The sequence below is a fragment of the Papio anubis genome, chromosome 14 (genome assembly GCF_008728515.1).
Source record: "Papio anubis isolate 15944 chromosome 14, Panubis1.0, whole genome shotgun sequence".
Classification (NCBI taxonomy): Eukaryota; Metazoa; Chordata; class Mammalia; order Primates; family Cercopithecidae; genus Papio; species Papio anubis.
This window is the reverse complement of record NC_044989.1, coordinates 30,556,789-30,578,504: the sequence shown is the minus strand read 5'-3', so window position 1 is coordinate 30,578,504 and position 21,716 is coordinate 30,556,789. Positions and strand designations below refer to the sequence as shown.

Here is a 21,716-nt window from a genome sequence, read left to right as displayed (position 1 = left end):
TCTTGTTTCTAATAAGAAAAATTTCTTTTGTCTTTACTTCATCTTATTAGAAAGTGATATGTCAGTGTTTAAAACAGGCTTTGTGGCAGCTGGGCATGGTGGTTCATGCCTGTAATCCCAGCATTTTGGGAGGCCAAGGCAGGCGGATCACAAGGTCGGGAGTTCAAGACCAGCCTGGCCAACATGGTGAAACCTCGTCTCTACTAAAAATACAAAAATTAGCCAGGCATGGTGGCATGCGCCTGTAATCCCAGCTACTCAGGAGGCTGAGGCAGGAGAATCGCTTGAACCCAGGAGGCAGAGCTTGCAGTGAGCAGAGATCATGCCACTACACTCCAGCCTGGGTGACAGAGCGAGACTCTGTCTCAAAAAAAAAAAACAACAAAAATGCTTTATGGCAGGCATAATAGGTATAAAATAAATTCTTTAAAAGAGAGGAAGAAAAGGTGGAGGAATGCAGGGATGAAACCAATGAGCCACGCTGTTCAGTTCTGCTTGCCTTTTTGTTTGGGTCTGAGTTCCTAAACCTGCCTTTCTCCCTGTTTCCAACAGGCTGGCTCACAGGTATGGCTCAGCATCGTCCTTGTCCTGCACCTCTGCTGCCGTCCACCAGTGAAGCGTTAGGCCACTTCCAATGCCCGTGGCCTCCACGTGTTCAGTGGCTGCAAATTCAGTCTAAGTCTTACATCAGACACAGGCCTAGAATCCCCAAACAGGTTCACAAAGCAGGAGAATATTTAGCTGTCCTGGTTTGAAGCTTTGACCCTTTGAGCTGTTCTCTTGTTAACATTCAAGTGAAACCATCCTCAGGACCACGGCCTCTGTTAGAGAAGATTGATGAAGCTGGTTCCTTTTAAGATGAGAGCAGCACTAAGGGGTACCTTGGAAAAGATCTTCAGCCTCCTAAAGTAGTCAGTCCCCAAATCCTCCCTAAGTAGGATGCATGCTCTCCAAATGCGGCTTCAAGGTACATCCTTGAGCCCGTCTTGCGAGAAACCGCCACCATCCTAAACAGATCATCTGGCCCAGGATTGGTGAAAGGCAACTTGCCCATATGAGGAAGGATGGAGAAGGACAGGTGGAGTTTGGAATACCTATCCTCACAGGCACTCAGACCTACCCCTCTGCCCATGGCTGAGAGCTCTGAGCCCCCAAGAGGGAGGTGCATCTGCCTGGGGGCCACAGATGAAAGCGGGGAGCAGGATGTGGCCACAGACAACAAAGAGTGATTACAGCACCTCCAGACCTTCCAGGGGAGCCTGCCTGTGACAGTGGTGGCCCAGCCACAGAGCTGGGGTCAGGATCTCACTCTGGTCCCTGACACCCCAGCTAGGTTGGGATGGGCATTGAGAGAAGCACTCAGGTGCAAGGAGCCATCAGCATCTCAGGCCCCAGAGCTGGAGAACAAAGTGGCACTTAATCCAGGAAAAAGCACAGGACCCATCCCTACAAGCTCAGAGTCGGGTCTGTGCATGACCAGTCCTGGGTTTGTGGTTTGTTGATGCTGGGTACTCTGAGCAATGGACCAAGAACCCCCACGTTGTTCCCCCACACTCACACTTCTCACTGCCACTGAGCAAGTCTGTTCTGAAGGATCAGGAGCCTGGACAGGGCTATGAGGGGCCAACAGAGGGAGCAGGACAAGATAATGGGTAAGCAGGGAGACCCTTGCCTTCTAATTGTAGGAGGCACACTGCCCACACACCTCTGCATGCCCACTGCCTCCCCTTGCACCCACACATGCATGCACCCTCGCCCATACCCAGAGCCACGGGACACTGCTGACCCTCTGGAGAAGAACTGATTCCATCATTGCTTTTGCCATAAGGGCGCAAGCAAGTCAGGCTCCCAAACCTGCTGAGGCTATTGTTAATGTCAGCAGAATTGCATTGGAGATGCCACCCAGCCATGCCCCTGGGGCAGTGGCCTATCTCCTCTTTCACCTTGGAGCCCAACCCTGTCCCTACTCCTGAAAAGAAACTTTCCCCTTTCACGTGTTCCCCACAAGGCTTAGCTCATAAATAATCATTTCCTACTGCATAACCATCCGAAATGGAATCCCTATGCTTGACTGTAGTGAGGAAAATTTGTTTAGCAAGGGGTTTTTATTACATAATATGTATGTGACATCTGGTAATAGGAACTGCATTATATTTATTGTTTTATCTCTGAGAAAATATTGAAATAAAAGGAAAATGATCAGGGCCCATTATTCTCCAATGAGAAGGAATCTCGGGGCTTCGCTGGAGAGATGAAACAGAGGAAGTGAAAAGAATTCAATTCTGTAATAGTATAGCAGTCCAAGTATTCTGCTAAACATTCAGGAGAGAAGGGGCTTCAGGGGCCCCGGAAGAAAATCAGTGTTGAAATGATGTCACTAGTTTCCATGGAGGTTTTCTTTCTATATAAGCAGGGAGAGAAAACTCAGAAACTCAGGATGCTGTTGGACTCAATGAGATAAAACTGTGTGTAGTATTTCTTTGCACCCATTGTAGTGTCCAGGGTCTAGATGAAACGACAGTCTAAATGCTACTGCTTTTTGAGAGTTCAGCTGAGCACCGTCTCCATTTATAGAACCTGTAATGTTATCTTGGTAAATGGAAAGGGTCTAGAAGGTGGTGGGTCTTTCTTGGTGCCTGGGGTCCATGCACAGAGGGGGCTTTCTCACAATAATTGTATTTCTTGTATTTCTTCTAATTCCAGAGGTTCCAGGAGAAATTTCCACCCGTGTTTTCTTCCCCGTTCGGAAACGTTGTCCAAAGCTCAAATAATAAATTCCGCCGCAACTTCACTGTGACCTACCATCTGAGCCCTGGGAACTATGTTGTGGTTGCACAGACACGGAGAAAATCAGTGGAGTTCTTGCTCCGAATCTTCCTGAAAACGCCAGACAATGACAGGTACAGAACCCTCTGGGATTCTAAATGTTTTATTCTATTTAACTTTATAAAAATGCGTTGTGTCGTTATGGGCTGTGCTCTGTGTATTCGTGCAGCATGTCACTGGGGACGCAATATTGGCCCCACTCTAGAGCAGCTCACCATAAAGGGGGAGCGAGAAAGTCTGTGAACCAAGAACCAGACCACAAACAGGATGGGGCCATTGCCAGATGGAAATGCAAAGTGGCACGGGAGGACTGAGTGGCAAGAGGGACTGAGAGAAATGGCACTTGAGCTGGCCTTTGAAGAAAAACACAATTTAATAGCTTAAAAGGGAAGGTGATGGTGGCCATGGGAAGGTGGTAGAAGAAAGCATGAATGGTGGCAGGGAAGTGACTGTGCACAGGGCTGCTTGGAGAGTAAGTAGCATCGGCATCTATACAGGAAGGTGGCATATCGCCAGCATGTCACATGTCCTGAAATGTGGGGTACAGCAGGGAGACAGTGAAAGATGGGCCTGAAAGAAAGAGTCCATCACGGAGGGTCTTCCATGCCAACTTGATCATTCGAGACTGCGACCAGCAAGTGCTCACCCCGCTGGGCCCCTTGTCTTCTCTTGGGCCCAAGGCAGACATTGCCATCATTATGGCAGTCTTTGCAGTTGAGCGTGGGTGAGACCTTCCAAGTCCAGCATGGCAGGCCGCCATCACACCACCAATCAGAGATGGAGCCTAAGGCAGAGCCTATCTGCCATCCTGACAATGGGGGTTGCTGGAAGTATCTGGTTGTGGAAGGAGCCATTTACTAAACAGTTAAAGACCAGACCATGTCCAGCCAAAAGGCTGGGCTCGTGGCCACAGTGTTGTAGCTGCTCACTTCATGTCCTGCGGTGCTGAGGGTGCCCCATTCAGGAACTTGGCATCAATATCCAGTGCCAGCTGGGTGCCCTGTATATGCAGGCCCCCTTTGAGTGGTGAGCTGGTCATCCTTGTCACACTGTCCTCTGATTTTCTAGGCACCTGAGCCACCATTTCAACCTCAGAATGGAGGTAGGTATGCAGCAAGGTTTGGCTGACAAGCCTCATTGGCCCCATCCCATCCCCAAGAGCTTCTGTCTCCTTCTTTGCGCCTTCCCTTGCCCTCAACCAATGAAAAGAGAGATACCAATGATAGGCTGATGATGGCTCAAAGGGGCGGGCGGGGTAGGGGGAGAAGACCAGACCTCCAAGGCCAGGCTCAACGCAGTCCTCTTCCTTCCACAAACTTCAGTTTTCTCATTCCCCAGAAGGCTTTTTCCAACTGCCCAATAAAGCCTCTTTCTCAGGTCTTGGCAGGGGTTGTTGTGCCCTTGCTGAACCAGATGGGTGGCCTCCTTCCCCAGAAGTCTAACATTGGCTATTTTCCCTTTGATCCAGGGAAGCCCTTCCGAACATGGCTCCCAACAAAGCATTTTCAACAGATATGCTCAGCAGGTATGGTACCCCAGGGGCCTTACGTGGGAGCAGAGAAAGGGGATCTGAGGGAGGGACAGCTCTTATAGGCCCTTATTGGGATGCAGAGAAGCGAAGTGACTTGATGGATTATTTTACCTGCCTCTCTTTCTGGATCATCTCCAGAACTGCTCTGGCTGCCAAGCTCGGTAGAGACACGGCACCCCACCCAGTGTCATCTGGGTGACATCAAGATGGAATGTAGAGCTTAGAAACGGAGGGGATAATTATGGGTTGTGAGGTGTATTGCCTTCTAAATCTTTAAACAAGCAATTGGCAGTATCCCTTAAAACCTTTCCTTCTCCTACTCGGCCACCTCCCACCAACCTGGCATCGTTCCTCCCGGGAGCTAGCCAGCTTCAGAAAGCACATACAGCATCCTTGCTGCCAAGCCACCTATGTGCACACAGGATTTCCCTAATGGCTTAATAAACTGTTATAAAGAACTCCTTGACTTGTCAGAATAAAATAGCTGCCAGGGGCTCTGCACAATGGGCCTCTTACCGTTAATAATTGTGTTGGTGTGGAAAGTGGACAGTGATACCGATGTGCGTCTCTACCCTGCCGCCTTGAACCAGGAAGAGGCCAAGGACAGGAAGGAGGGCAGGCCCTGTCTCTGCATTCAGAGGGTCACTGGGGCAGTGGTCACCCAGAAGCAGCCTGGGCCAAAGTAGGAAAACTTAGGGAAAAAAAAAAGAATGTGGCTGGAATGAGGGGCATGTGTTGCAAAGAGCAGCTGAACACAGGAACACAGACCTCCATGAAGTCAGTACCAGCCCAGGATCCAGGTCCACTATCTGGGCTGATTCAGGAGGCACTTCCCTCACTGCATGACAAGGCCGGCCAAGATGACTGTCCTCAGTCTGCAAGCTCCCAAAGGCAGGGATGATATTATATGCATTCCTTGTCCCCAACACTGATCACTGTCCTTGGCCAAGGAGGTGCTCAATCATTTTTATTGAATTAAGGCAGATCACCTCCCCCAGAGCAGATGCCTGAGTGAAGGTTAGCCCCCGAGATGGTTAGCAGGCGTAATTAGGATGCCTGAGACCAAGCTTCCTTCAGTGGCAGGTGGCAAATTCTCACACACGGCCCATGCACCTGCACCTCTAAAATAAAAATGTCTGCCATATGTGAAGATGGGACAGATTTTCTAATCAGGACTTTTCCAAACAACAGCCAAATCCCTCCTCATAGAGGGTGATTAGTGGCCCATAGGGGGCCTTTGTGGGAATTAGAGTAAGACCCCAGTGTGGCACTCTGCCAGATACATGGCTGGGAAGTAGAAAAGAGATGGGATTCCAGCCCCCTTTCACCTCTCGGCCAGGCACTCTTGAGCAGGACCCATCTGGCAGTATTCTGTAATCCTGCAAGCTGTCCTCAGGGTCTGTGTCCTCCAAAGAAAGTTTAAAGCAAAATAATCCTCCATGCACTCACTGTGTCCTCTCTTCTGACCTTTTCTATCACTTTAGATTTAAACTAATACAATGGTTGTCGGGTACAGTGGCTCATGCCTGTAATCCCAGCACTTTGGGAGGCCACGGCAGGCAGATCAGGAGGTCAGGAATTTGAGACCAGCCTGGCCAACATGGTGAAACACTCTACTAAAAACACAAACATTAGCTGGGCATGGTAGCACATGCCTGGAGTCCCAGCTACTCGGGAGGCTGAGACAGGAGAATTGCCTGAACCCAGGAGGCAGAGGTTGCAGTGAGCCAAGATCGTGCCATTGTGCTGCAGCCTGGACAACAGAGCAAGACTCCATCTCAAAACAAACAAACAAACAAAAAAACTAATACAATGACTTGATGCTACCACCGGTTCTTCATTCACTATAGTAGTAGTGACAGCTCTATAACCCAGGGTCTGCCTGTGGGAAAGGAAGGATCCACTTAGACTCTGGGATGAGCTAGGTCTATCCACCAAGTAGCCAGCATTTACTGAGCACCCAGTCATTACAAGTCCCACACTAAGCTTTGGGAATCCCAAGGAATAGCTTTTGGGCATCTTGCATTGTGGTGGTTGAGGCAAACATGCAATTTTTTAGGAGATTGTTTAAGCATCCCTCACCTCCATTCCTACCCTCATCTCCTCAGACTCTTTTGGTTGGTTATGGAATGCGGGACCCGGGGCAGGCTCTGTCCCCACGTGGGAATATGGAGGGAAAAGACATGGTCCATGCCCCAAAGCTGCTTTATAGTGGATGATTCCATGGAAGTCGGAACTCCTCATTAGCATGCTGACTACCGCTCAAAGCGAGGTGTCCTGAGTCTCTGGAAGAGAAACTCAGTTGATAGTGGGCACCCAACACCAACTTTCCTGATAAAACCCAAAGTGAGATGTGGGAGAAATGACCTGAGGACCATTTTCAGGCACTGGCAAGATGTCTTCCTCAGGGGCATCCTGAGGGGTCATCCTTCTGGGTGAGGACCCCGTCAGGATGGGCTCTGGGGCTGTTTGTGCTTCCAGTTCAAGGTGGTAAGACCAATACAATCCTGGGAGATGGAAGGTGCTGATTCTCAGAAGACCCCCAGGAGGCACCCTCTTCTACCTGACCAGTGCCACTCCACAGGGCCACCTGCTGATAAATCTTTCCAGCACCAGCTCCCCATGAAAATGCTTTCCCAGGGCAATACCAGCATAGCATCCCCTCTGCCCTTCCCAGGCTGGACGTGAGGAAGAGCCACATACAGAACAGCTCCATGTCTCTGTGAAATTGTCATCAAAGACACTGCCTGTCAAGCTGCTGGATGCCCCCAGTATAAAATCAAACGCAGTTAACTGTCTCAGAAGTTGAGGCCAGGAAGAATTCCTCCCTCCCCAACCTCAATTGCTTCCCGCTCTTAATCCAAAGAAAACCATGTCTCCCTTTTTGCTTCGGTGGCTGGGAAAATTAATGCTAAGTAATGTGCTCAATGATAGCAGTTTCTCTTAGCCCACATTTCTGTTATTTTTAACTCCTATTATCACACACGTGCATACACACACACGTACACAGTAGTCATTACTTTTTCCTAAGTCTCTTCCTGGAAGCAGATGGGGAACACATCTGAAGGGCTGAGTTGATTCATTCAACAATACTTACCCTGAGGGGTTCCCAAGTGCCAGAGATGGTGGGAAGGACTAAACTGCTTTCAGTCCAGTAATGGATAAAGAGAGAAATGCAAGGTCACCTACACCAGGGGCCAAGCATCAGGAGTGACCAACACGACAGATGTGCAGGGGAGGGAGTCACTACTATGGCTGGGAGCCATCAGGTAAGGCTTCACGATGAGGGCAAGATGGGTACATTGTGGGGACTAAGTGCTTGGAAATCTGAGTGTTTTTACAGGGCAGGCAGATGTGCCTCTGAGATCCTGGAACTCATATAATTCCTGCATTCCTTCCTTATTTGGTTCAGAGGCTGGACATTGATGCCACCCAGCTTCACAGCCTTCTCAACCAGGAGCTTCTGACAGGTACGAGCAGCCCAAGGGCAAGCTGGCCCCACCCTCCTCCCTGCTGGCAACCCCCACCCCACACCCCGCTGTCAACACTTCAGTCCTTCCTGTCCTTCTCTCCTCAGGACCTCCAGGGGACATGTTCTCCTTAGATGAGTGCCGCAGCTTGGTGGCTCTGATGGAAGTATCCTTTGCGGTCGTCCCTCCCATGCTCTGAGCGCCCCCCTGCTCTGTGGGCTTCCCCAGAGTCTTAATTAGGACAGTAGGGAACCCTTTTCTCACTCTTAGTATTTTCTCTTCTTTCCTGTCCCTGAGTTTCTGGGGATTCTCTACTAACTCACGAACGTGCCACAGCAACAATGATAATAGTTACCATCTATTAAGCACCTACTATGTGCTGATCAGTGTACTGGGGGGGGGATGTGTGTGTGTCCTTATAATTCTTGAAGCAACCCCTCTGATACAAAACGTATCATCTCATCATACAGTGGAAGAAACAGGAGTTCAGAGAGGTTAAGTAATTTGCCCAGATCACACAGCTAGTCAGGACTCGTGCCCACATTTGAAGTTGGAGCTTTCAGCCTCCAAAGTCTATGCTCTAACCTTATCCTAAACCGCCCTTTATAGCACCGTTGGGAACTATTTTCCCTTTCACCTGTTCCCTTCCCACTGGAGGAGTCTCTGTTATCTAAATTTCTTACTCAACAAGTCCCCAGTTCAATCAAGATAACTACCACCAAAACACAGAAAACTGCCTGGTCGACACAGCAGTTGCACCTCAGCATTGTTACCATGCTGCGTTTGCAGCGGGAGAGGCTGGGCAGATGCAGTTCAGCAACTCACTCCAGGCCCGTGGCTACAAGTGTAGGACCAAGAATAAACCCCAGGTTCCTGCCCCTCCTCCTGATTTCCATTCCCCAGTGAGCCATCCTCCTGCTGTGCACCCCTCGTTTGGCAGGCAGGAGAGGCTGACTCCATGAGTGTAGACCCCCAGATGCTGCCCTGCCAGCCCCTCACTAGGCAGTGTGCTGTCTCGTGAGACGCTCTGTCCCTCTCCCGCACCATTGACAAGGCTCAATTGGGACTGTGAAGCCGGCCATTGTAAAACAAGAGGGGTTTTTTGATGAAATCATAAATCAGGCCCTGTCTCTGCTGGCCTTGCTTTGGAATCTGTCAGAGACACTACCCATCTCCCACAGAGGAATCCAAATGGTCCTCATCGACCCACGGCCCAGGGTGAGTAACCCTAGGGGAGGTCACCTTTGCTGGACCCCTGCAAAGCAGACAGGTCTCTTTCAGCCTTCTTCCTACTCACTCGCTGGCTCCCCTTCCAGTTCTCAGAAGTTAATGCTTTTCCCTTCATTAGTCATCACTGAACCCATCACACGGCGCAGCCAGGGCTGGCTTTAACATGCCCACGGGATGTGTTCCCTCTATACTTATGCGCACAGGGCTCTATGTGCTTTCCTGTGGCTGCTGCTTCTGGGTTGCCATGACCCCTTCGTGCTCCTCCCCAACTTCTGGAGCCAAAGCACCCACTCCAACTGGTGGAGGCTGTGTTCTAGACCCCTCTCTTCCCTCAGATGCAAGTGATATTGGCCTCTTTTCCTCAGGGGTTCCTTCTTCCAATTGCCCATTTTTCTTTGTGAAGCAAATCTAAGCCAGGTCCCTTTCAGACGCAGCAGGAGCCAGCTGGCATGCAGCCACATCTAGGTGACAATGGACCAGCTGGCATGAGGCCACATCTAGGTGACAATGGACCAACTGTGTTGCTAGTGATGGATGGACCTGCTCCGGCTTCACTGGCAGGACGGCAGCCCCTCTGCACCTTGCACACTGACTGGTTCACACTTAACTCCGTACCCAGCTGAAAGTGGATGGGCGGCTAGACCAAGAGGAGTTTGCGCGACTGTGGAAGCGCCTTGTTCACTGCCAGGTACAGGCACATTCTCTGTGACTAGCACGCTCATTCCGTCCAGTTAGCAAGGATTTACTGGGTGTCTAACCCTGCACCAGGGTTCAGGGGTATGAAAGAGGAGGAAATCTCACCCCTGCCCTCAAGGAGAGCTCGCATGTTGTTTGGGGAGACGTAGTGCAACTCTAGAAGGCAAAGGCAATGCCCAGTTAGGTGGCGGAATCAGGGATGTGTTGGAGGTGGGAGGAGAATGCTGTCCCTGTAAGCTAAAGCTGCCCACTAGCATCTCCCCCAACCCCCACTCCTCCATCCACTGCAACACCTGCTAGCTTATCTCATCCCCGTCCAATCCATCTGCCAGAGGATCTGTCGAAAACAGTGATGTGGCCTGAGGCCTCAGTGTGGCCTCCCCATTTTTCCCAGGACAAAGTCTAAACCCTCAGAGTGGCACACAAGACCCTCTAAGTGGGTCCCCATTTGGGGCCCAGGAGAAGCCCTTTCCACTCATCCCACTCTCTCCTTTAGACTCCAATACAAGTCTAAAGGAGACTCACTACTTCCTGTAAACGTCACACCTGTGCCCCTTCACCCTGCCCCTCCCGTTTCTCCCCTCCCCGCACACTCAGACTGGCCAGTGCCCACCTACCCTGAGAGTCCAACCTCTACCACTCCTTCCCTGCAGAACCTTCCCTGGGGACTCTGCTGGCCCCCATGACCCCTCTGGCCCCTAACACTTGAACCCACATCTGTCAGGGCCAGCCACACTGTGTCGTCTTATCATCTTGTACTTACAAATAACATCTCCTTATTAGGAAAGCAATACCTATCATAGTTAAAAAACAGAAAATATAGATGGGCAAAAATAAACTTAGAAAACATGGTCTTGCCAACCAAAGGGAAACTGTTAACACCTAGTGAACATACTTCAGAATTTTTCTTGTAATATGTATACCCACACATGCCAAATAGAAGTATAATCTGTTTTTAAAAATTAATAAATGCCAATAAATACATCAAATGTCTAGCCATGTCACTAAATATTTTCATAACATGTTTAAAGGCTGAAAAAAAAAGCATTCCTGTGTGGCTATTTCATTATATATCCCCAGATCCCCAAGCAGGGGCCACTTGGTTTCTCATTTCATTGCAGGGCACTGCGACGGCCGGCATGTCCACTCCCCTGGTCCCCCAGGGCAAGGGTTCCCTCATATCCATCTTTCCCCAGCACCTCCATAGTGTCTAAAACACAGCAGGGGTTCAAAATGCTGAATAAATGACCGAAGGAATTCCGAATGAACGAGTGAATGCCTGAGATCATTCTAGGTCTGTCCTTGCACTCACCAAAAGCCGAATAACGCCCCCAAAAAGCTGTCCAGCTGCTATTTTGCAAAGGCAAAACCATCTCCCACGGTTGCCTCAGTCACATACCTGTGTGTGGGTACTTTGCTTTGGAGTAGCTCCTGGGGACAGCTAGGCATAGACCCAAATTAGGGTCCTGAGTTCAGTCCTGCAGCACTTACACACCTAATCCAAGGCAAAATGTTCCCTGCCTGAGCATCGGTGTCCTCATCTGTGAAGTACGATGTTGACCAGGATTATAGGGAGAATTGGGTAGAAGTAGAAAAGGCCTGGGTAGGTGCAAGAGCCGCCTCATACAAAAGTGATATGTTCCGGTGCCACCTTCTGCCCCCGTGCTGGGCTCCAGGATGCCATTCCCACCTGCTTTCAATGTTTTCTATAGAGCATTCACTCATGTGCAAAGCACTCCCCCAAGCACTTTATAAATATTTAGTCATTTACTCCCTGCAACGAACCTATGAAGTAGGCACTGTAATTAACCCTATGCTACAGATGAGGAAACTGAGGCCTAGGAAGACTAAGTCATGGCTAAAGGTAATACAGCTGGTAAATAATCCACGATTTAAACCCTAGCAGTTTGGTTGTAAAGCCTGAGCTCCTCTTAACCACTACCCTACGCAAACTCTCTAGAGAGCCCTATGCTCCCCTCAAAAGCAGAAAACGGCCCTATGTGTCAGGGCTCAGCCTGGGGGTGCAGAAGAGGAAGGAGCCTGGGTGAGGAGAGAAGCAGCCACAGCCCCTCAGCAGGCAGCCAGGATGGTCAGTTCACCAGGTGTGGCCACTCTGTCCTCCCAGTCTTCAGTGCTGGCACCGTGCCTGCCTCTGAGGTTTAGGGAAGCAACCTCCCAGGACGGAAAAGGAGCATCCAGGACCTCCCCCATCTTCACAGACTTCTTGCTTCTCTTCCCCTATTAGCATGTTTTCCAGAAGGTTCAGACAAGCCCTGGAGTCCTCCTGAGCTCGGACTTGTGGAAGGCCATAGAGAATACAGGTACAATGGGGACTTTGGAGCTGTGGTGCCTGGGGTCCGGGGGTGGGTGTGATGCCCACACCCCTAGTAGCAAAGCTGGCACAGCAGTGCCAGGCAATCAGAGAGGAGCACTGCCGATCTGGTGTCCTCCCCAGTTCACGCTGACCCTGGGGGGCCTCCAGGGCTGCAGACTCAGACATAGTTGCCCCGTCCGAGTTCTTACGTGCCAGTCAATTTTCCCAGATGCCTTTCCTCCCCAGCACAGCTCTAATTGTGAGAAAATAGCTGCCGCATGATTGATACCCTACCAGGAATCGAGCTCGCCTCGGAGACGCGCTTCCAGCTCAGTATCTGGGCCATCAGGGTTAAATACCCACAGGCTGGCTGATGATCGCTCTCTCTTCACAGAGAGTTTGGGGCTAAATTAAATCAAATGGCATCTGTCTGCTTCAAGTAGGCAAAGGCTTTCAGCCCTGGGATAATGATAATAATACCTTAGGGTGCGTAAGTGCTCCATGGTTCACCAAGCACTTCTGTTGGCATCATCTCATTTGACTGTCTCGACTACCCTGCGAACTGGGAAGGGCAGGAATCATTACCTCCACCGTCCCAATGGGAAAAATGGATCACAAAAAAAGTTGCACAAGGAAATGGACACCTTCCTTTAATAAAATGTAAAATCACATTTTCCTGGGTTAACACCAGAAGGAGAGTCTCCATCATCCTCCCTCCCATGGCTCCCGGCCTGGAGACAGGACAAAAAGATCAGGCTGCTGCCCCCAGCTGTAGCCCGGATCCTCCCCTTAATGCTTCATAACGTAGAGCTGGGACTCTCAAACCCGAGCTGCCTGAGCTGCCTCCGAATCCCCTTCAGGGCTTGTTAAAGCCTAGATTGCTGCACCTCTGATCAGGAGGTCTGGGTGGGGCTCAGGAATTTGCATTTCTAACAAACTCTCAGGGGATGCTCATGTCCCTGGTCTGGGGACCACACTTTAAGAATCCATTAAAGATGAAATATTTTAAAAAGACCTCACTCATGACTCCAGAATGATAAAAGAGAAAACAGTAGAAAATTGTTCGAATTCAACTCAATAAGCCTTCAGCAGCCAGGCAGGTAAGTGAAAGGGGCGATGGAGCTCACAGTCAGAAAACAGGTGACTGAGAATGTGCCAAGCAGGAGAGGACCTGGCTTATCTAAAGGCATTCAAGTTCATGTTTTATTAACTCTGCCAGAGAAAGCATGTGTGTCTCTGGCTGCCAGAGGCTCACGGGCCACCAGGCTTGTCCCCATGATGGATGGTTTGGTTTGCAGGGTTCTACTGGCTCTCTAAATCTTGCAAAGCCTGACTGTGCGCCAGTATGTACTTGGCCCTGTGAGGTTGGTGCCTCCCTGGAGCTTATAACTAGAAGCACAGGATGACAAGGCACTGAGCTCCTGCCTGCCTGAGGCCACCTCCTGCGTTCTGCTGTCCCGCCAAGGGTCAGTCTTTTCCCTGGATGGAATTAGGACTGCATCTCCTTGTGCCAGGGGCCACTCCCACCTACACTAGCGGCATCCATAAACAACCTACCCACAGTCATGGGTTGGGGGGAAGGTTGTCAAGGTCATCAGCAGAGAGAAGGTTGACAGAGGCAGGGCTAGAAGCACCCCCCAGGTGTCCCAGCAGCTCTCCCATTACGTGGGAATGATCAGATGATTGCGAAGACTGATGTGTCCCCAGAGCAGCGTCTTCAGTATCTTCACCTGGTCTCTGACCAGACTCCAGAACTAGGTTCCTGGGGCCCAATAACCAACGAGAAAGAGAAGACACTAGAGGGAGGGGGCTGAGTGGGAGGAGGAGTTGGTGGGAGGTTGCCGGGACCTCTGAACAGGTCTCTCAGACCCTGAAAAGCAGAGGAACCCCTCAGCCCTAGCCTCCTCTCACTCACTCGCTCACCTGTGGCCCCAGACTTCCTCAGAGGGATCTTTGTCAGTCGTGAGCTGCTGCGTCTGGTGACCCTCAGGTACAGCGACAGTGTCGGCAGGGTCAGCTTCCCCAGCCTGGTCTGCTTCCTGATGCGGCTTGAAGCCATGGCAAGTAAGTGTCATCGAGGGGCAACCCAGAGACCTTGGCAGTGACCGGAGAACACAGGAGAGGACCGGCCACCCCGTACCCCACCCCAGGCCTGCGTGAGGCCTCAGCAGCAGGGTGGGCTGGCAGCCTGCGTGAGGCACCAACCAAGGCTGCAGATGGCATGACCAGCTCCCTCTGCACCCCCCTCTCCCCTGTAGTTCCCCATCCCGGGTCTCTTTTCCTCATCACCCTGCCCAGCCCCTCTCTCAGGAACAAGGTTAATTGAAATCATGCTGTCCCCCTCTCCAGGTTGTGTTTATCATTGAAACCTGCTCTTCAGTTATGTAATGAAGGATTTTGGTCCTCGCTGAAGGAATTTCACACACAAGTGAATAAGTGGGTGTAGGAAGTCCCTCCCCAGGCTTCAGAAATCCAACTGTGTGGGCCGAAGTTTCCACACCTTTTAGCAGCATGACCCTTTGGTTTTAATGAAATCTAGTGTGAAACCCCGGGCTACAGTGGGGCGGCTGTGATTGCGGGAGAGAGGCCAGACCCCTCCCCACTCATAATCCTTTCACCACCCTGCCATGAGGCACCGCTACAAAGCCTGCAGCTCTGAGCTGGGCAGAAAAGATTGAGAGACTAAGGCTCTGGGAGAGTAAAAAAGAAGCCCGAGGTTCAACCCCCATACAGTTCTCAGTTGGTTGCACAAGGGAGGTCCCCAAATCGTATCACTGCAAGAATAACAAGCCCTCACATCCCCTCAGCCTAGTGTGGATGGATGCAGGGGCAGGGAGTGCAAGGAAGCTGGGAGAGGGAGAGGCGAGCGGGAAGAGTAGGCACAGAGTCCCTCTGAGGTGGCGAGCCCTGAGCCACTCGCCCTGTGCAGAGCTCGGCTGGACAGAGAAGAGGACAGGTGACAGGCACACCCCATGGGGCAGGAGGGGTTGCTTTACAGAATCACCTCCTGTGCTTCTTATGGGCCCAGGTCTGCCTCCCCTGAACTGCCTGGATTCCTCCCTCCTCAGTCAAAACCTTCCCTTCTTTATCCTAGAGACTTTCCGCAACCTCTCTAAGGATGGAAAAGGACTCTACCTGACAGAAATGGAGGTGAGGTACCTTCCCCTCCCTGGGGCAGGCACAGTCCTAGGCTGCCTCCCCTGACTTGATTCCAGGGGGCATTTTTTTCCCTGAGGATATTGAACGGTCTGTCAAAGGCCAGCCAAGCTGTCCCCTCAACCTCCAATTACTGCCTTATATATCGCTGGCCACCAGGCTGCTTTAGGATCTTGGCAGACAGATTTTATTTTTTTTCCAATAGCTTAATAAAGCAGAGGGTTATGTGGGAGTCATAAATCCAGGAGGGAACAGAAGGACAGCCCGCTGAGCTCACTGTACATTAAACTTACTCCCATTGAGTTTTAGAGGCTCCTGACCAGCCAACTGGTCGACCTAAGATATACGTCTCACTGCCTGGTTATTCAGGGAGTAGCAGAAGATGTGCTGTGAGACAACCCCACCCTGTACCCAGCTTGGGCTGGAATTAGCTGGAAGGGGTGATGAGACTGGCCTGAGGTCTTTCAAGGGAGGAGGATGGCATTTGCCCTGCTCTGTATTAAGCTAACAAGTGTAAAGAATTGTTGTAATGATGATGCTTATTTTTCAGTGGATGAACTTGGTCATGTACAACTGAAGCAAAGAGGAAAGCAGACCCCACAGCTCAGGTAAGACATGGTAGCTTTGGAGTCTTTCCCTCCTGGGAGCATGAGTCCCCCTTCTCCTCCAGGAACTGCATATAAGACTCTTTCCTTGGGAGAGCCTCCCCAGGGATGACAGACCCTTACCGAAGTGAACCAAGGCTTAGCTGCTCAAGGCCATTGAGTTTCAAGGCCAATGCTGCAGATTTCATGCAGACAATGTAGACCAGTGGACCTTTATGGAAAGGCGTGGCTTGAAAGGCATGAATGAGGGTTTAGAATTCTTTACTGAAGTTCCAAAGGAAAAAAGTGATCTCTTATCACAGGAAAGGCAAGAGAAACGGTGGAAATTGAACGGTGTAGAGTAACAGAAATGGTAGAAATGGTCAGGCCTTGGGGAGAGAAGAGCGGGCTCTAGCCCCAGCTGTACCATTGTCTCACTGTGCAGCTTTGGACAGATGATGAATATCTGTAGGCATCAGTGTTTATCCCTCTAGCATGAGTGTGCTGAAGAATTAACACTCATGTCATTTCCTCTACATTCTTTTCCATGGAACAGACCCTAGCGTTACATAGTCCACATCCCAACCCTGCTGTAGCAGAAGCCCCATCAGTCCTCTAGAATCCTTTAGGACTGGGGAGCTCAAGATGTTGTGGTTCCCGTTGTTGGACATCTCCAAGTGTTAAATATTCCTTAGCTAGAGGCAATCATCTACTTCCCTGAAACTTTCTACTCATGCTGCTGGCTCCACTCTCTGGACCACTGTAGAAAAAAATACTGGACATGCACGACCTACAAAGGAGGATACCTTTGCTGTTTTGCCCCAAAGCCCATCTTCTTTAATTATTCCTGTTGGTTTTCATCCAGACCTCCTGGTGACCATTCTCTATGTGCCAATGTACCTTTGAAGTATACAGTTCTCCACGCAGCCGACCTGTGATCAATATCGCCTAAAACTCGATTGTTTTTGTAAACAGTATTTAATCTCCCATTCATGTACCTTGAAGTCAAGAGACAGACACTGTCTCCATAAATAATGTTTTAGCATAAATATTTCCTGATGAACATTTGATGCTTTCTAATGATCGCAAATTAATACTGCAGAGATCATAGTTAATTTGACCCAACCATATTTCCTTGAGTTCTCCTTTCACTCCTTTTTAAAAACAGAACGTTTGATTATTTTCAGTTTTATTGTGCCTGTTCCAATCTGCATGATTTCTAATATCAAAAATGATTTGTCAATTTTATATTTAAGCTAATTTGATATACAGGGCCTAAAGGCTTAAAATTTCAAAATAACTGGATTCTCTCTTACTATCTTTTCTCCTGTACAGGGTCCCAATTCTCTCTTAACTAATCTTTCCACCCTTCCTATTTTTAAAAATTGTGTCAGAAGGAAGTATAATATTAGAGACATTGTTGTGTTTCCTTCAGTTTTTCTTTCATTAATGCCTATCGTCACCCCCAGGAGTGCTTCCCTAGCTTCCTCATTGATCACCACCCTCTGGCATCACATCATTAAAGCACATCCACTCACTCTTGGCTTGTGGTTTGCTTTACAGAATTGGAGGCAGGAGGGTGAAGAAGTTCTGCCTCCAAATCTACAAATCCACCTTCCTCTGTAACTATTTCCCTCCTTCTTCCTATTAAGTTAAAGGGCACGTCCCTTTAAGGACATTCTGTTTCTCATTACACTTCACCTTCTCAAGGGCCTGATTGAATGAATTCTCTCTTCTGTCTTCTGAATACTAAACCTGTCTTTGTCTTCTGGAGTCATTTAACTCCCATTTTAAAATGTGTGTCTTTTAAATTTCTTTATCTCCTACCCCTTCCAGCTGAACTCCACCTCTTTCCTCTCATTACAACCAAATTTCACAGAAGAGTTCATCGTCTACATATTCTCATTTCCTACTCTCCCTGCTAACTGCTTCAGTTGAGATTTCTTAGACATCATCTTTCTCCCTAACTTTGGCATGGCCTCCTTATCTGGTTTTCCTATATCCACTCGTATCCCTCAAATCAATTTCCTGCAGCCAGACTACACTTTTAAAAATTCAAATCCAATCATTACATTCTCCAGGCTTAAAAACCCTTCAATGTCCTCCCATTGCTCAAAAGAAAAATCTGCCATCATTAACATGGACCACAAGAGCCTGTCTCCTGTGGCCCCTGCCCACCATCTAACCACAACTTGTGCCTCTTTTTCCTGTTCTCTACTCCCACCACACCACCACACCTTTACTTCCTTCTATTTTCCATGCTTTTCCCAGCCTCAGGCCTTTGGCCTTACTGTCTGCTCTGTCTTGGCTATCAGTCACCAAACTCCTGATCCTTTATGTCTTAGCCCAGTTGGGTTCCCATATTATTCACTCACATATCACCCCTCCCCACTCATAACATTCAACACACTTGGTTGTAGCCCATTCCTTCTTTTAAAGAAATGTATTGAGATATAATTCACACATTTTACAGTTTGCTCATTTAAAGTATAGAGTTCAATGGTTTTTAGCATAGTCAGAGTTGTGCAACAATCACCACAATATGATCGTTAGAACATTTTTATCACCGCAAAGAAGAAACCCCATGCCCATCTAGCATGCCCACAGCAGTTGCTTCCCAATTGTGTCCCACCCTCTAGCCGGAGGCAACCACTGATCTATCTTCTGAATCTAAGTTTACCTATTCCGGACATTTCATATGAGTGATTCATACAACATGCGGTCCTTTATGACTGGCTTCTTTCACTTAGCGTAATGTTGTCAGGATTCATCCATGTTGTAGCATGTATCAATACTTCATTCCTTTTAAGTGCCAAATAATATTTCATTGTGGCTATACCCCATTTTTTTCATCTATTCCTCAGTTAATAGACATGTGGGTTGTTTCTAGTTTTGCCTATTATTAATAATCCTGCTATGAATGTTTGTGCACAGGTTTTTGGGGGGACATATGTTTTTATTTCAATTGGGTGTATAGTTACGAGTGGAACTGCTGGATCATATGGAAATGCTATTTGTAACTTTTTGAGGAACCACCAAACCGTTTTCCAAAGCAGCTACACCATTTTACATTCCCACCATCTAGCTGCAAATGAGAATTCCAGTTTCTTCACATCCTCAGCAACCCTTGTCATTGTCTTTTATAGCAATCCTAGACAGTGTGAAGTGATATCTCACTGTGGTTTTGATTTGCATTTTCATGATGACTAATGATTTTGAGCATCTTTTCAGTGCTTATGGATTATTTGTAGATCTTTGGAGAAATGTTCATTTAGTTCTTTGTCTATTTTTAAGCTGCGTTATTTATATTTTTACTACCGAGGAAAATATAAATTGTAGATGTTCTTTGTATATTGTAGACACGAATTCCTTATATACGTGATTTGCAAAAGTTTTCTCCCCTTCTGCAGGTTGTCTTTGCAGTTTTTTTGATACTATCGTCTGTAGCATATGAGTCTTTAATTTTGATGGAGTCTAATTTATCTATTGTTTTCTTTTGTCACATATTTGTGGTGGTATAGCTGAGAAATCATTGCCCAACCCAAGGTCAAACTATTTATTCTGGTTTTTCTTCAAAAAGTTTTATAGTTTAGCTCTTACATTTAGGTCTTTGATCCATTTTGAGGTCATTTTTTATATGGTATGAAGTAGGGTTCTAATTTCATTCTTTTGCATTCATTCATTTGTCCCAGCACCAGTTGCTGAAAAAAACTATTCATTCTCCTGTTTGTCTTGGAACCCTTTTCAAAAATCAGTTGAATATAAGAATTTATTTATGAACTTTCCTTTCTGTTCCATTGATTTATATGTGTATCTTATGCCAGTATCACACTGTGTTGATTGCTACAATTTTATCGTAAGTTTTGAAATCAGGAAGTGTGAGTTTTCCAACTTTATTTTACTTTTCAAGACTATTTTGGCCATTCTGGGTTCCTTGCATTTACATATAAATTTTAGAATCAACATATCAGTTTCTGGGATTTTGATAGAGAGTAAATTAAATCTAAAGGTCAATCTGGGAAATATTGCCATCTTCACAATATAAAATCTTTTGTTCCATGTGTCTCTTCATTTTTATAGATCTTCTTTAATTTTTTTGAGCAATGATTTACAGTTTTCAGTGTAGAAGTCTTACACTTTCCTTGTTAAATTTATTCCTAACTATTGTACTTTGGGATGCAATTTTAAATAAAATTGTTAATATTATTTTCAGATTTTCATTGCAAGTGTACAGCAATAAAAATGATTTTATATTGATCTTATATCCTGCAGCCTTGCTAAACTTGTTTATTAGTTCCAATATTTTTAAAGAGCTTCCTTAGAACTTTATATATTCAAAAATCATGTAATCTGCAAGTAAAGATAGTTTTATTTTTCCACACCAATATAGAGCTTTTTATTTCTTTTTCTTGCCTAATTGTCCTGGCTAGAACCTCTAATACAATGCCAAATAGAAGTGAACAAAGCAGACAACCTTGTGTTCCTAATCTTGGGAGAAAACACCCAGTTCTTTGCTATTAAATATGATGATCACTGTGTGTTTTTCATAGATACCATTTGCCAGGTTGAGGAAGTGCACTTCTATTTGTAGCTAGCTGAGTTAACACACTTTTCATTACTTGCTTGATGTCAGTATTCTCCGCTAGACAATAAGCCTGGGTATGTCTTGTTTGTTGCTATTTCCTTAGCACAAAGCGAAACACCTGTCAAAGAGAAACTAGTTGGTAACTTTCTCCCAAATAACTGAAAGAAATTGTTCTTTCAGGTTTATACCTTCCTTTGTTTTGTTCTCATCCCAACATTTTTTACTATTAGTTTACACCCTAGTCTTCCTGCTATTTTAGCTATTCTCTATTTTATTCCCCTTTGGTGTACTGGGAGGCAGATAGTTAATATCATCTTGTTATTATCTCTAACATATCATGACCCATATTATCTTATGAAGCCCTATTTTTCCCTCACTTTTTTGAAAAATTTGAAAATTTCCCTCACTTTTTTGAAAAAGTTGGAAGTGTCCTGGTCACTTCAACTCTATCCAATATTCCCTTATTTTGCTATTACAAAGTTTCTTTCTTCTAGGAGTTCCAACATTCTGAGGTCAGCAAAGAGACTTTCATTGTTAGCCAGCATTCAATCCAGCGAGTCCCTCTCCTTGCTCACTTGATCCTCTGTGTTACAAAGTGTCACTGGAGCTAGCAAAGGCTTTGTCCTGAGTTAAGCGAGCTTCTCCCAGAGATGAGGGTTTTTGGAGCTCCATCACCAGGCTACTTTTTTTCCAGGTCACTCCCTACAAACTGTGTACAAGACGCCTTTTATCTGCCCTTGGACTCACTGGGCAAGTCGAGGTATACTTTCATTGTGAGAATACTTCTGTTCTCATCTTCAACCCATCTGCTCTCCTCTGACCTAGCAGATTGGGTTATACGTATACGCAACTGGACTGAACCCCTCCTCCTCTCTTCCCATCAAAAATATTTCTTTTAAACGAAGTGTACGCCTTGTTGTCACATTGCAGGCAACACCTATATTAAAATATGTTAAAATATGAAGTTCATACTTGAAAGAATGCTAATACTTAGTTCATTGCTCTGTGCTCCTTGGACACTTGAGGCTGTATTGATTTTAATTGATTTCACAGTCTAGAGGTTTAATACACGGCAAATCACACCCTGCTGAGAGTTTGTCTAGCTAATGTCATCTACATCTGTGTTGATCTACTGTCAATATGCCAGTAAAATGCCTTATTCTAACAAAATTGGTATTTATAACAATTTCCCACTGTATAAGAATACAGTTTCTTGAGGAAAGGGACACCTTCTCCTAGTCTGCAGGATTTAGGTGAAATATGACAACAGTGACCCTGGTCTTACTGATGACCCACAACCATTTTCTGCAGGATGAGTCTGCTT

At 47.3% G+C, this 21,716-nt stretch overlaps 1 protein-coding gene across 3 annotated transcripts in view; it reads left to right on the top strand.

Annotated features, from left to right (window-relative positions):
• CAPN13 (calpain 13) overlaps positions 1-21,716 on the top strand; it is a 105,156-nt gene that overhangs the window by 62,635 nt on the left and 20,805 nt on the right. For 2 of the 3 annotated variants that reach the window (XM_009183941.4, XM_003908468.4), the window contains exons 12-22: positions 553-564; positions 2,704-2,900; positions 3,895-3,928; positions 4,295-4,351; positions 7,770-7,827; positions 7,935-7,993; positions 9,677-9,745; positions 11,999-12,074; positions 14,003-14,131; positions 15,162-15,217; positions 15,774-15,831. In XM_009183941.4, the coding sequence (XP_009182205.1) occupies positions 553-564; positions 2,704-2,900; positions 3,895-3,928; positions 4,295-4,351; positions 7,770-7,827; positions 7,935-7,993; positions 9,677-9,745; positions 11,999-12,074; positions 14,003-14,131; positions 15,162-15,217; positions 15,774-15,800 (774 nt within the window). In that variant the 3' untranslated portion in view covers positions 15,801-15,831. The remainder of the gene's footprint in view (positions 1-552; positions 565-2,703; positions 2,901-3,894; positions 3,929-4,294; positions 4,352-7,769; positions 7,828-7,934; positions 7,994-9,676; positions 9,746-11,998; positions 12,075-14,002; positions 14,132-15,161; positions 15,218-15,773; positions 15,832-21,716) is intronic. The other variant, XM_009183946.4, reaches the window with a different exon arrangement.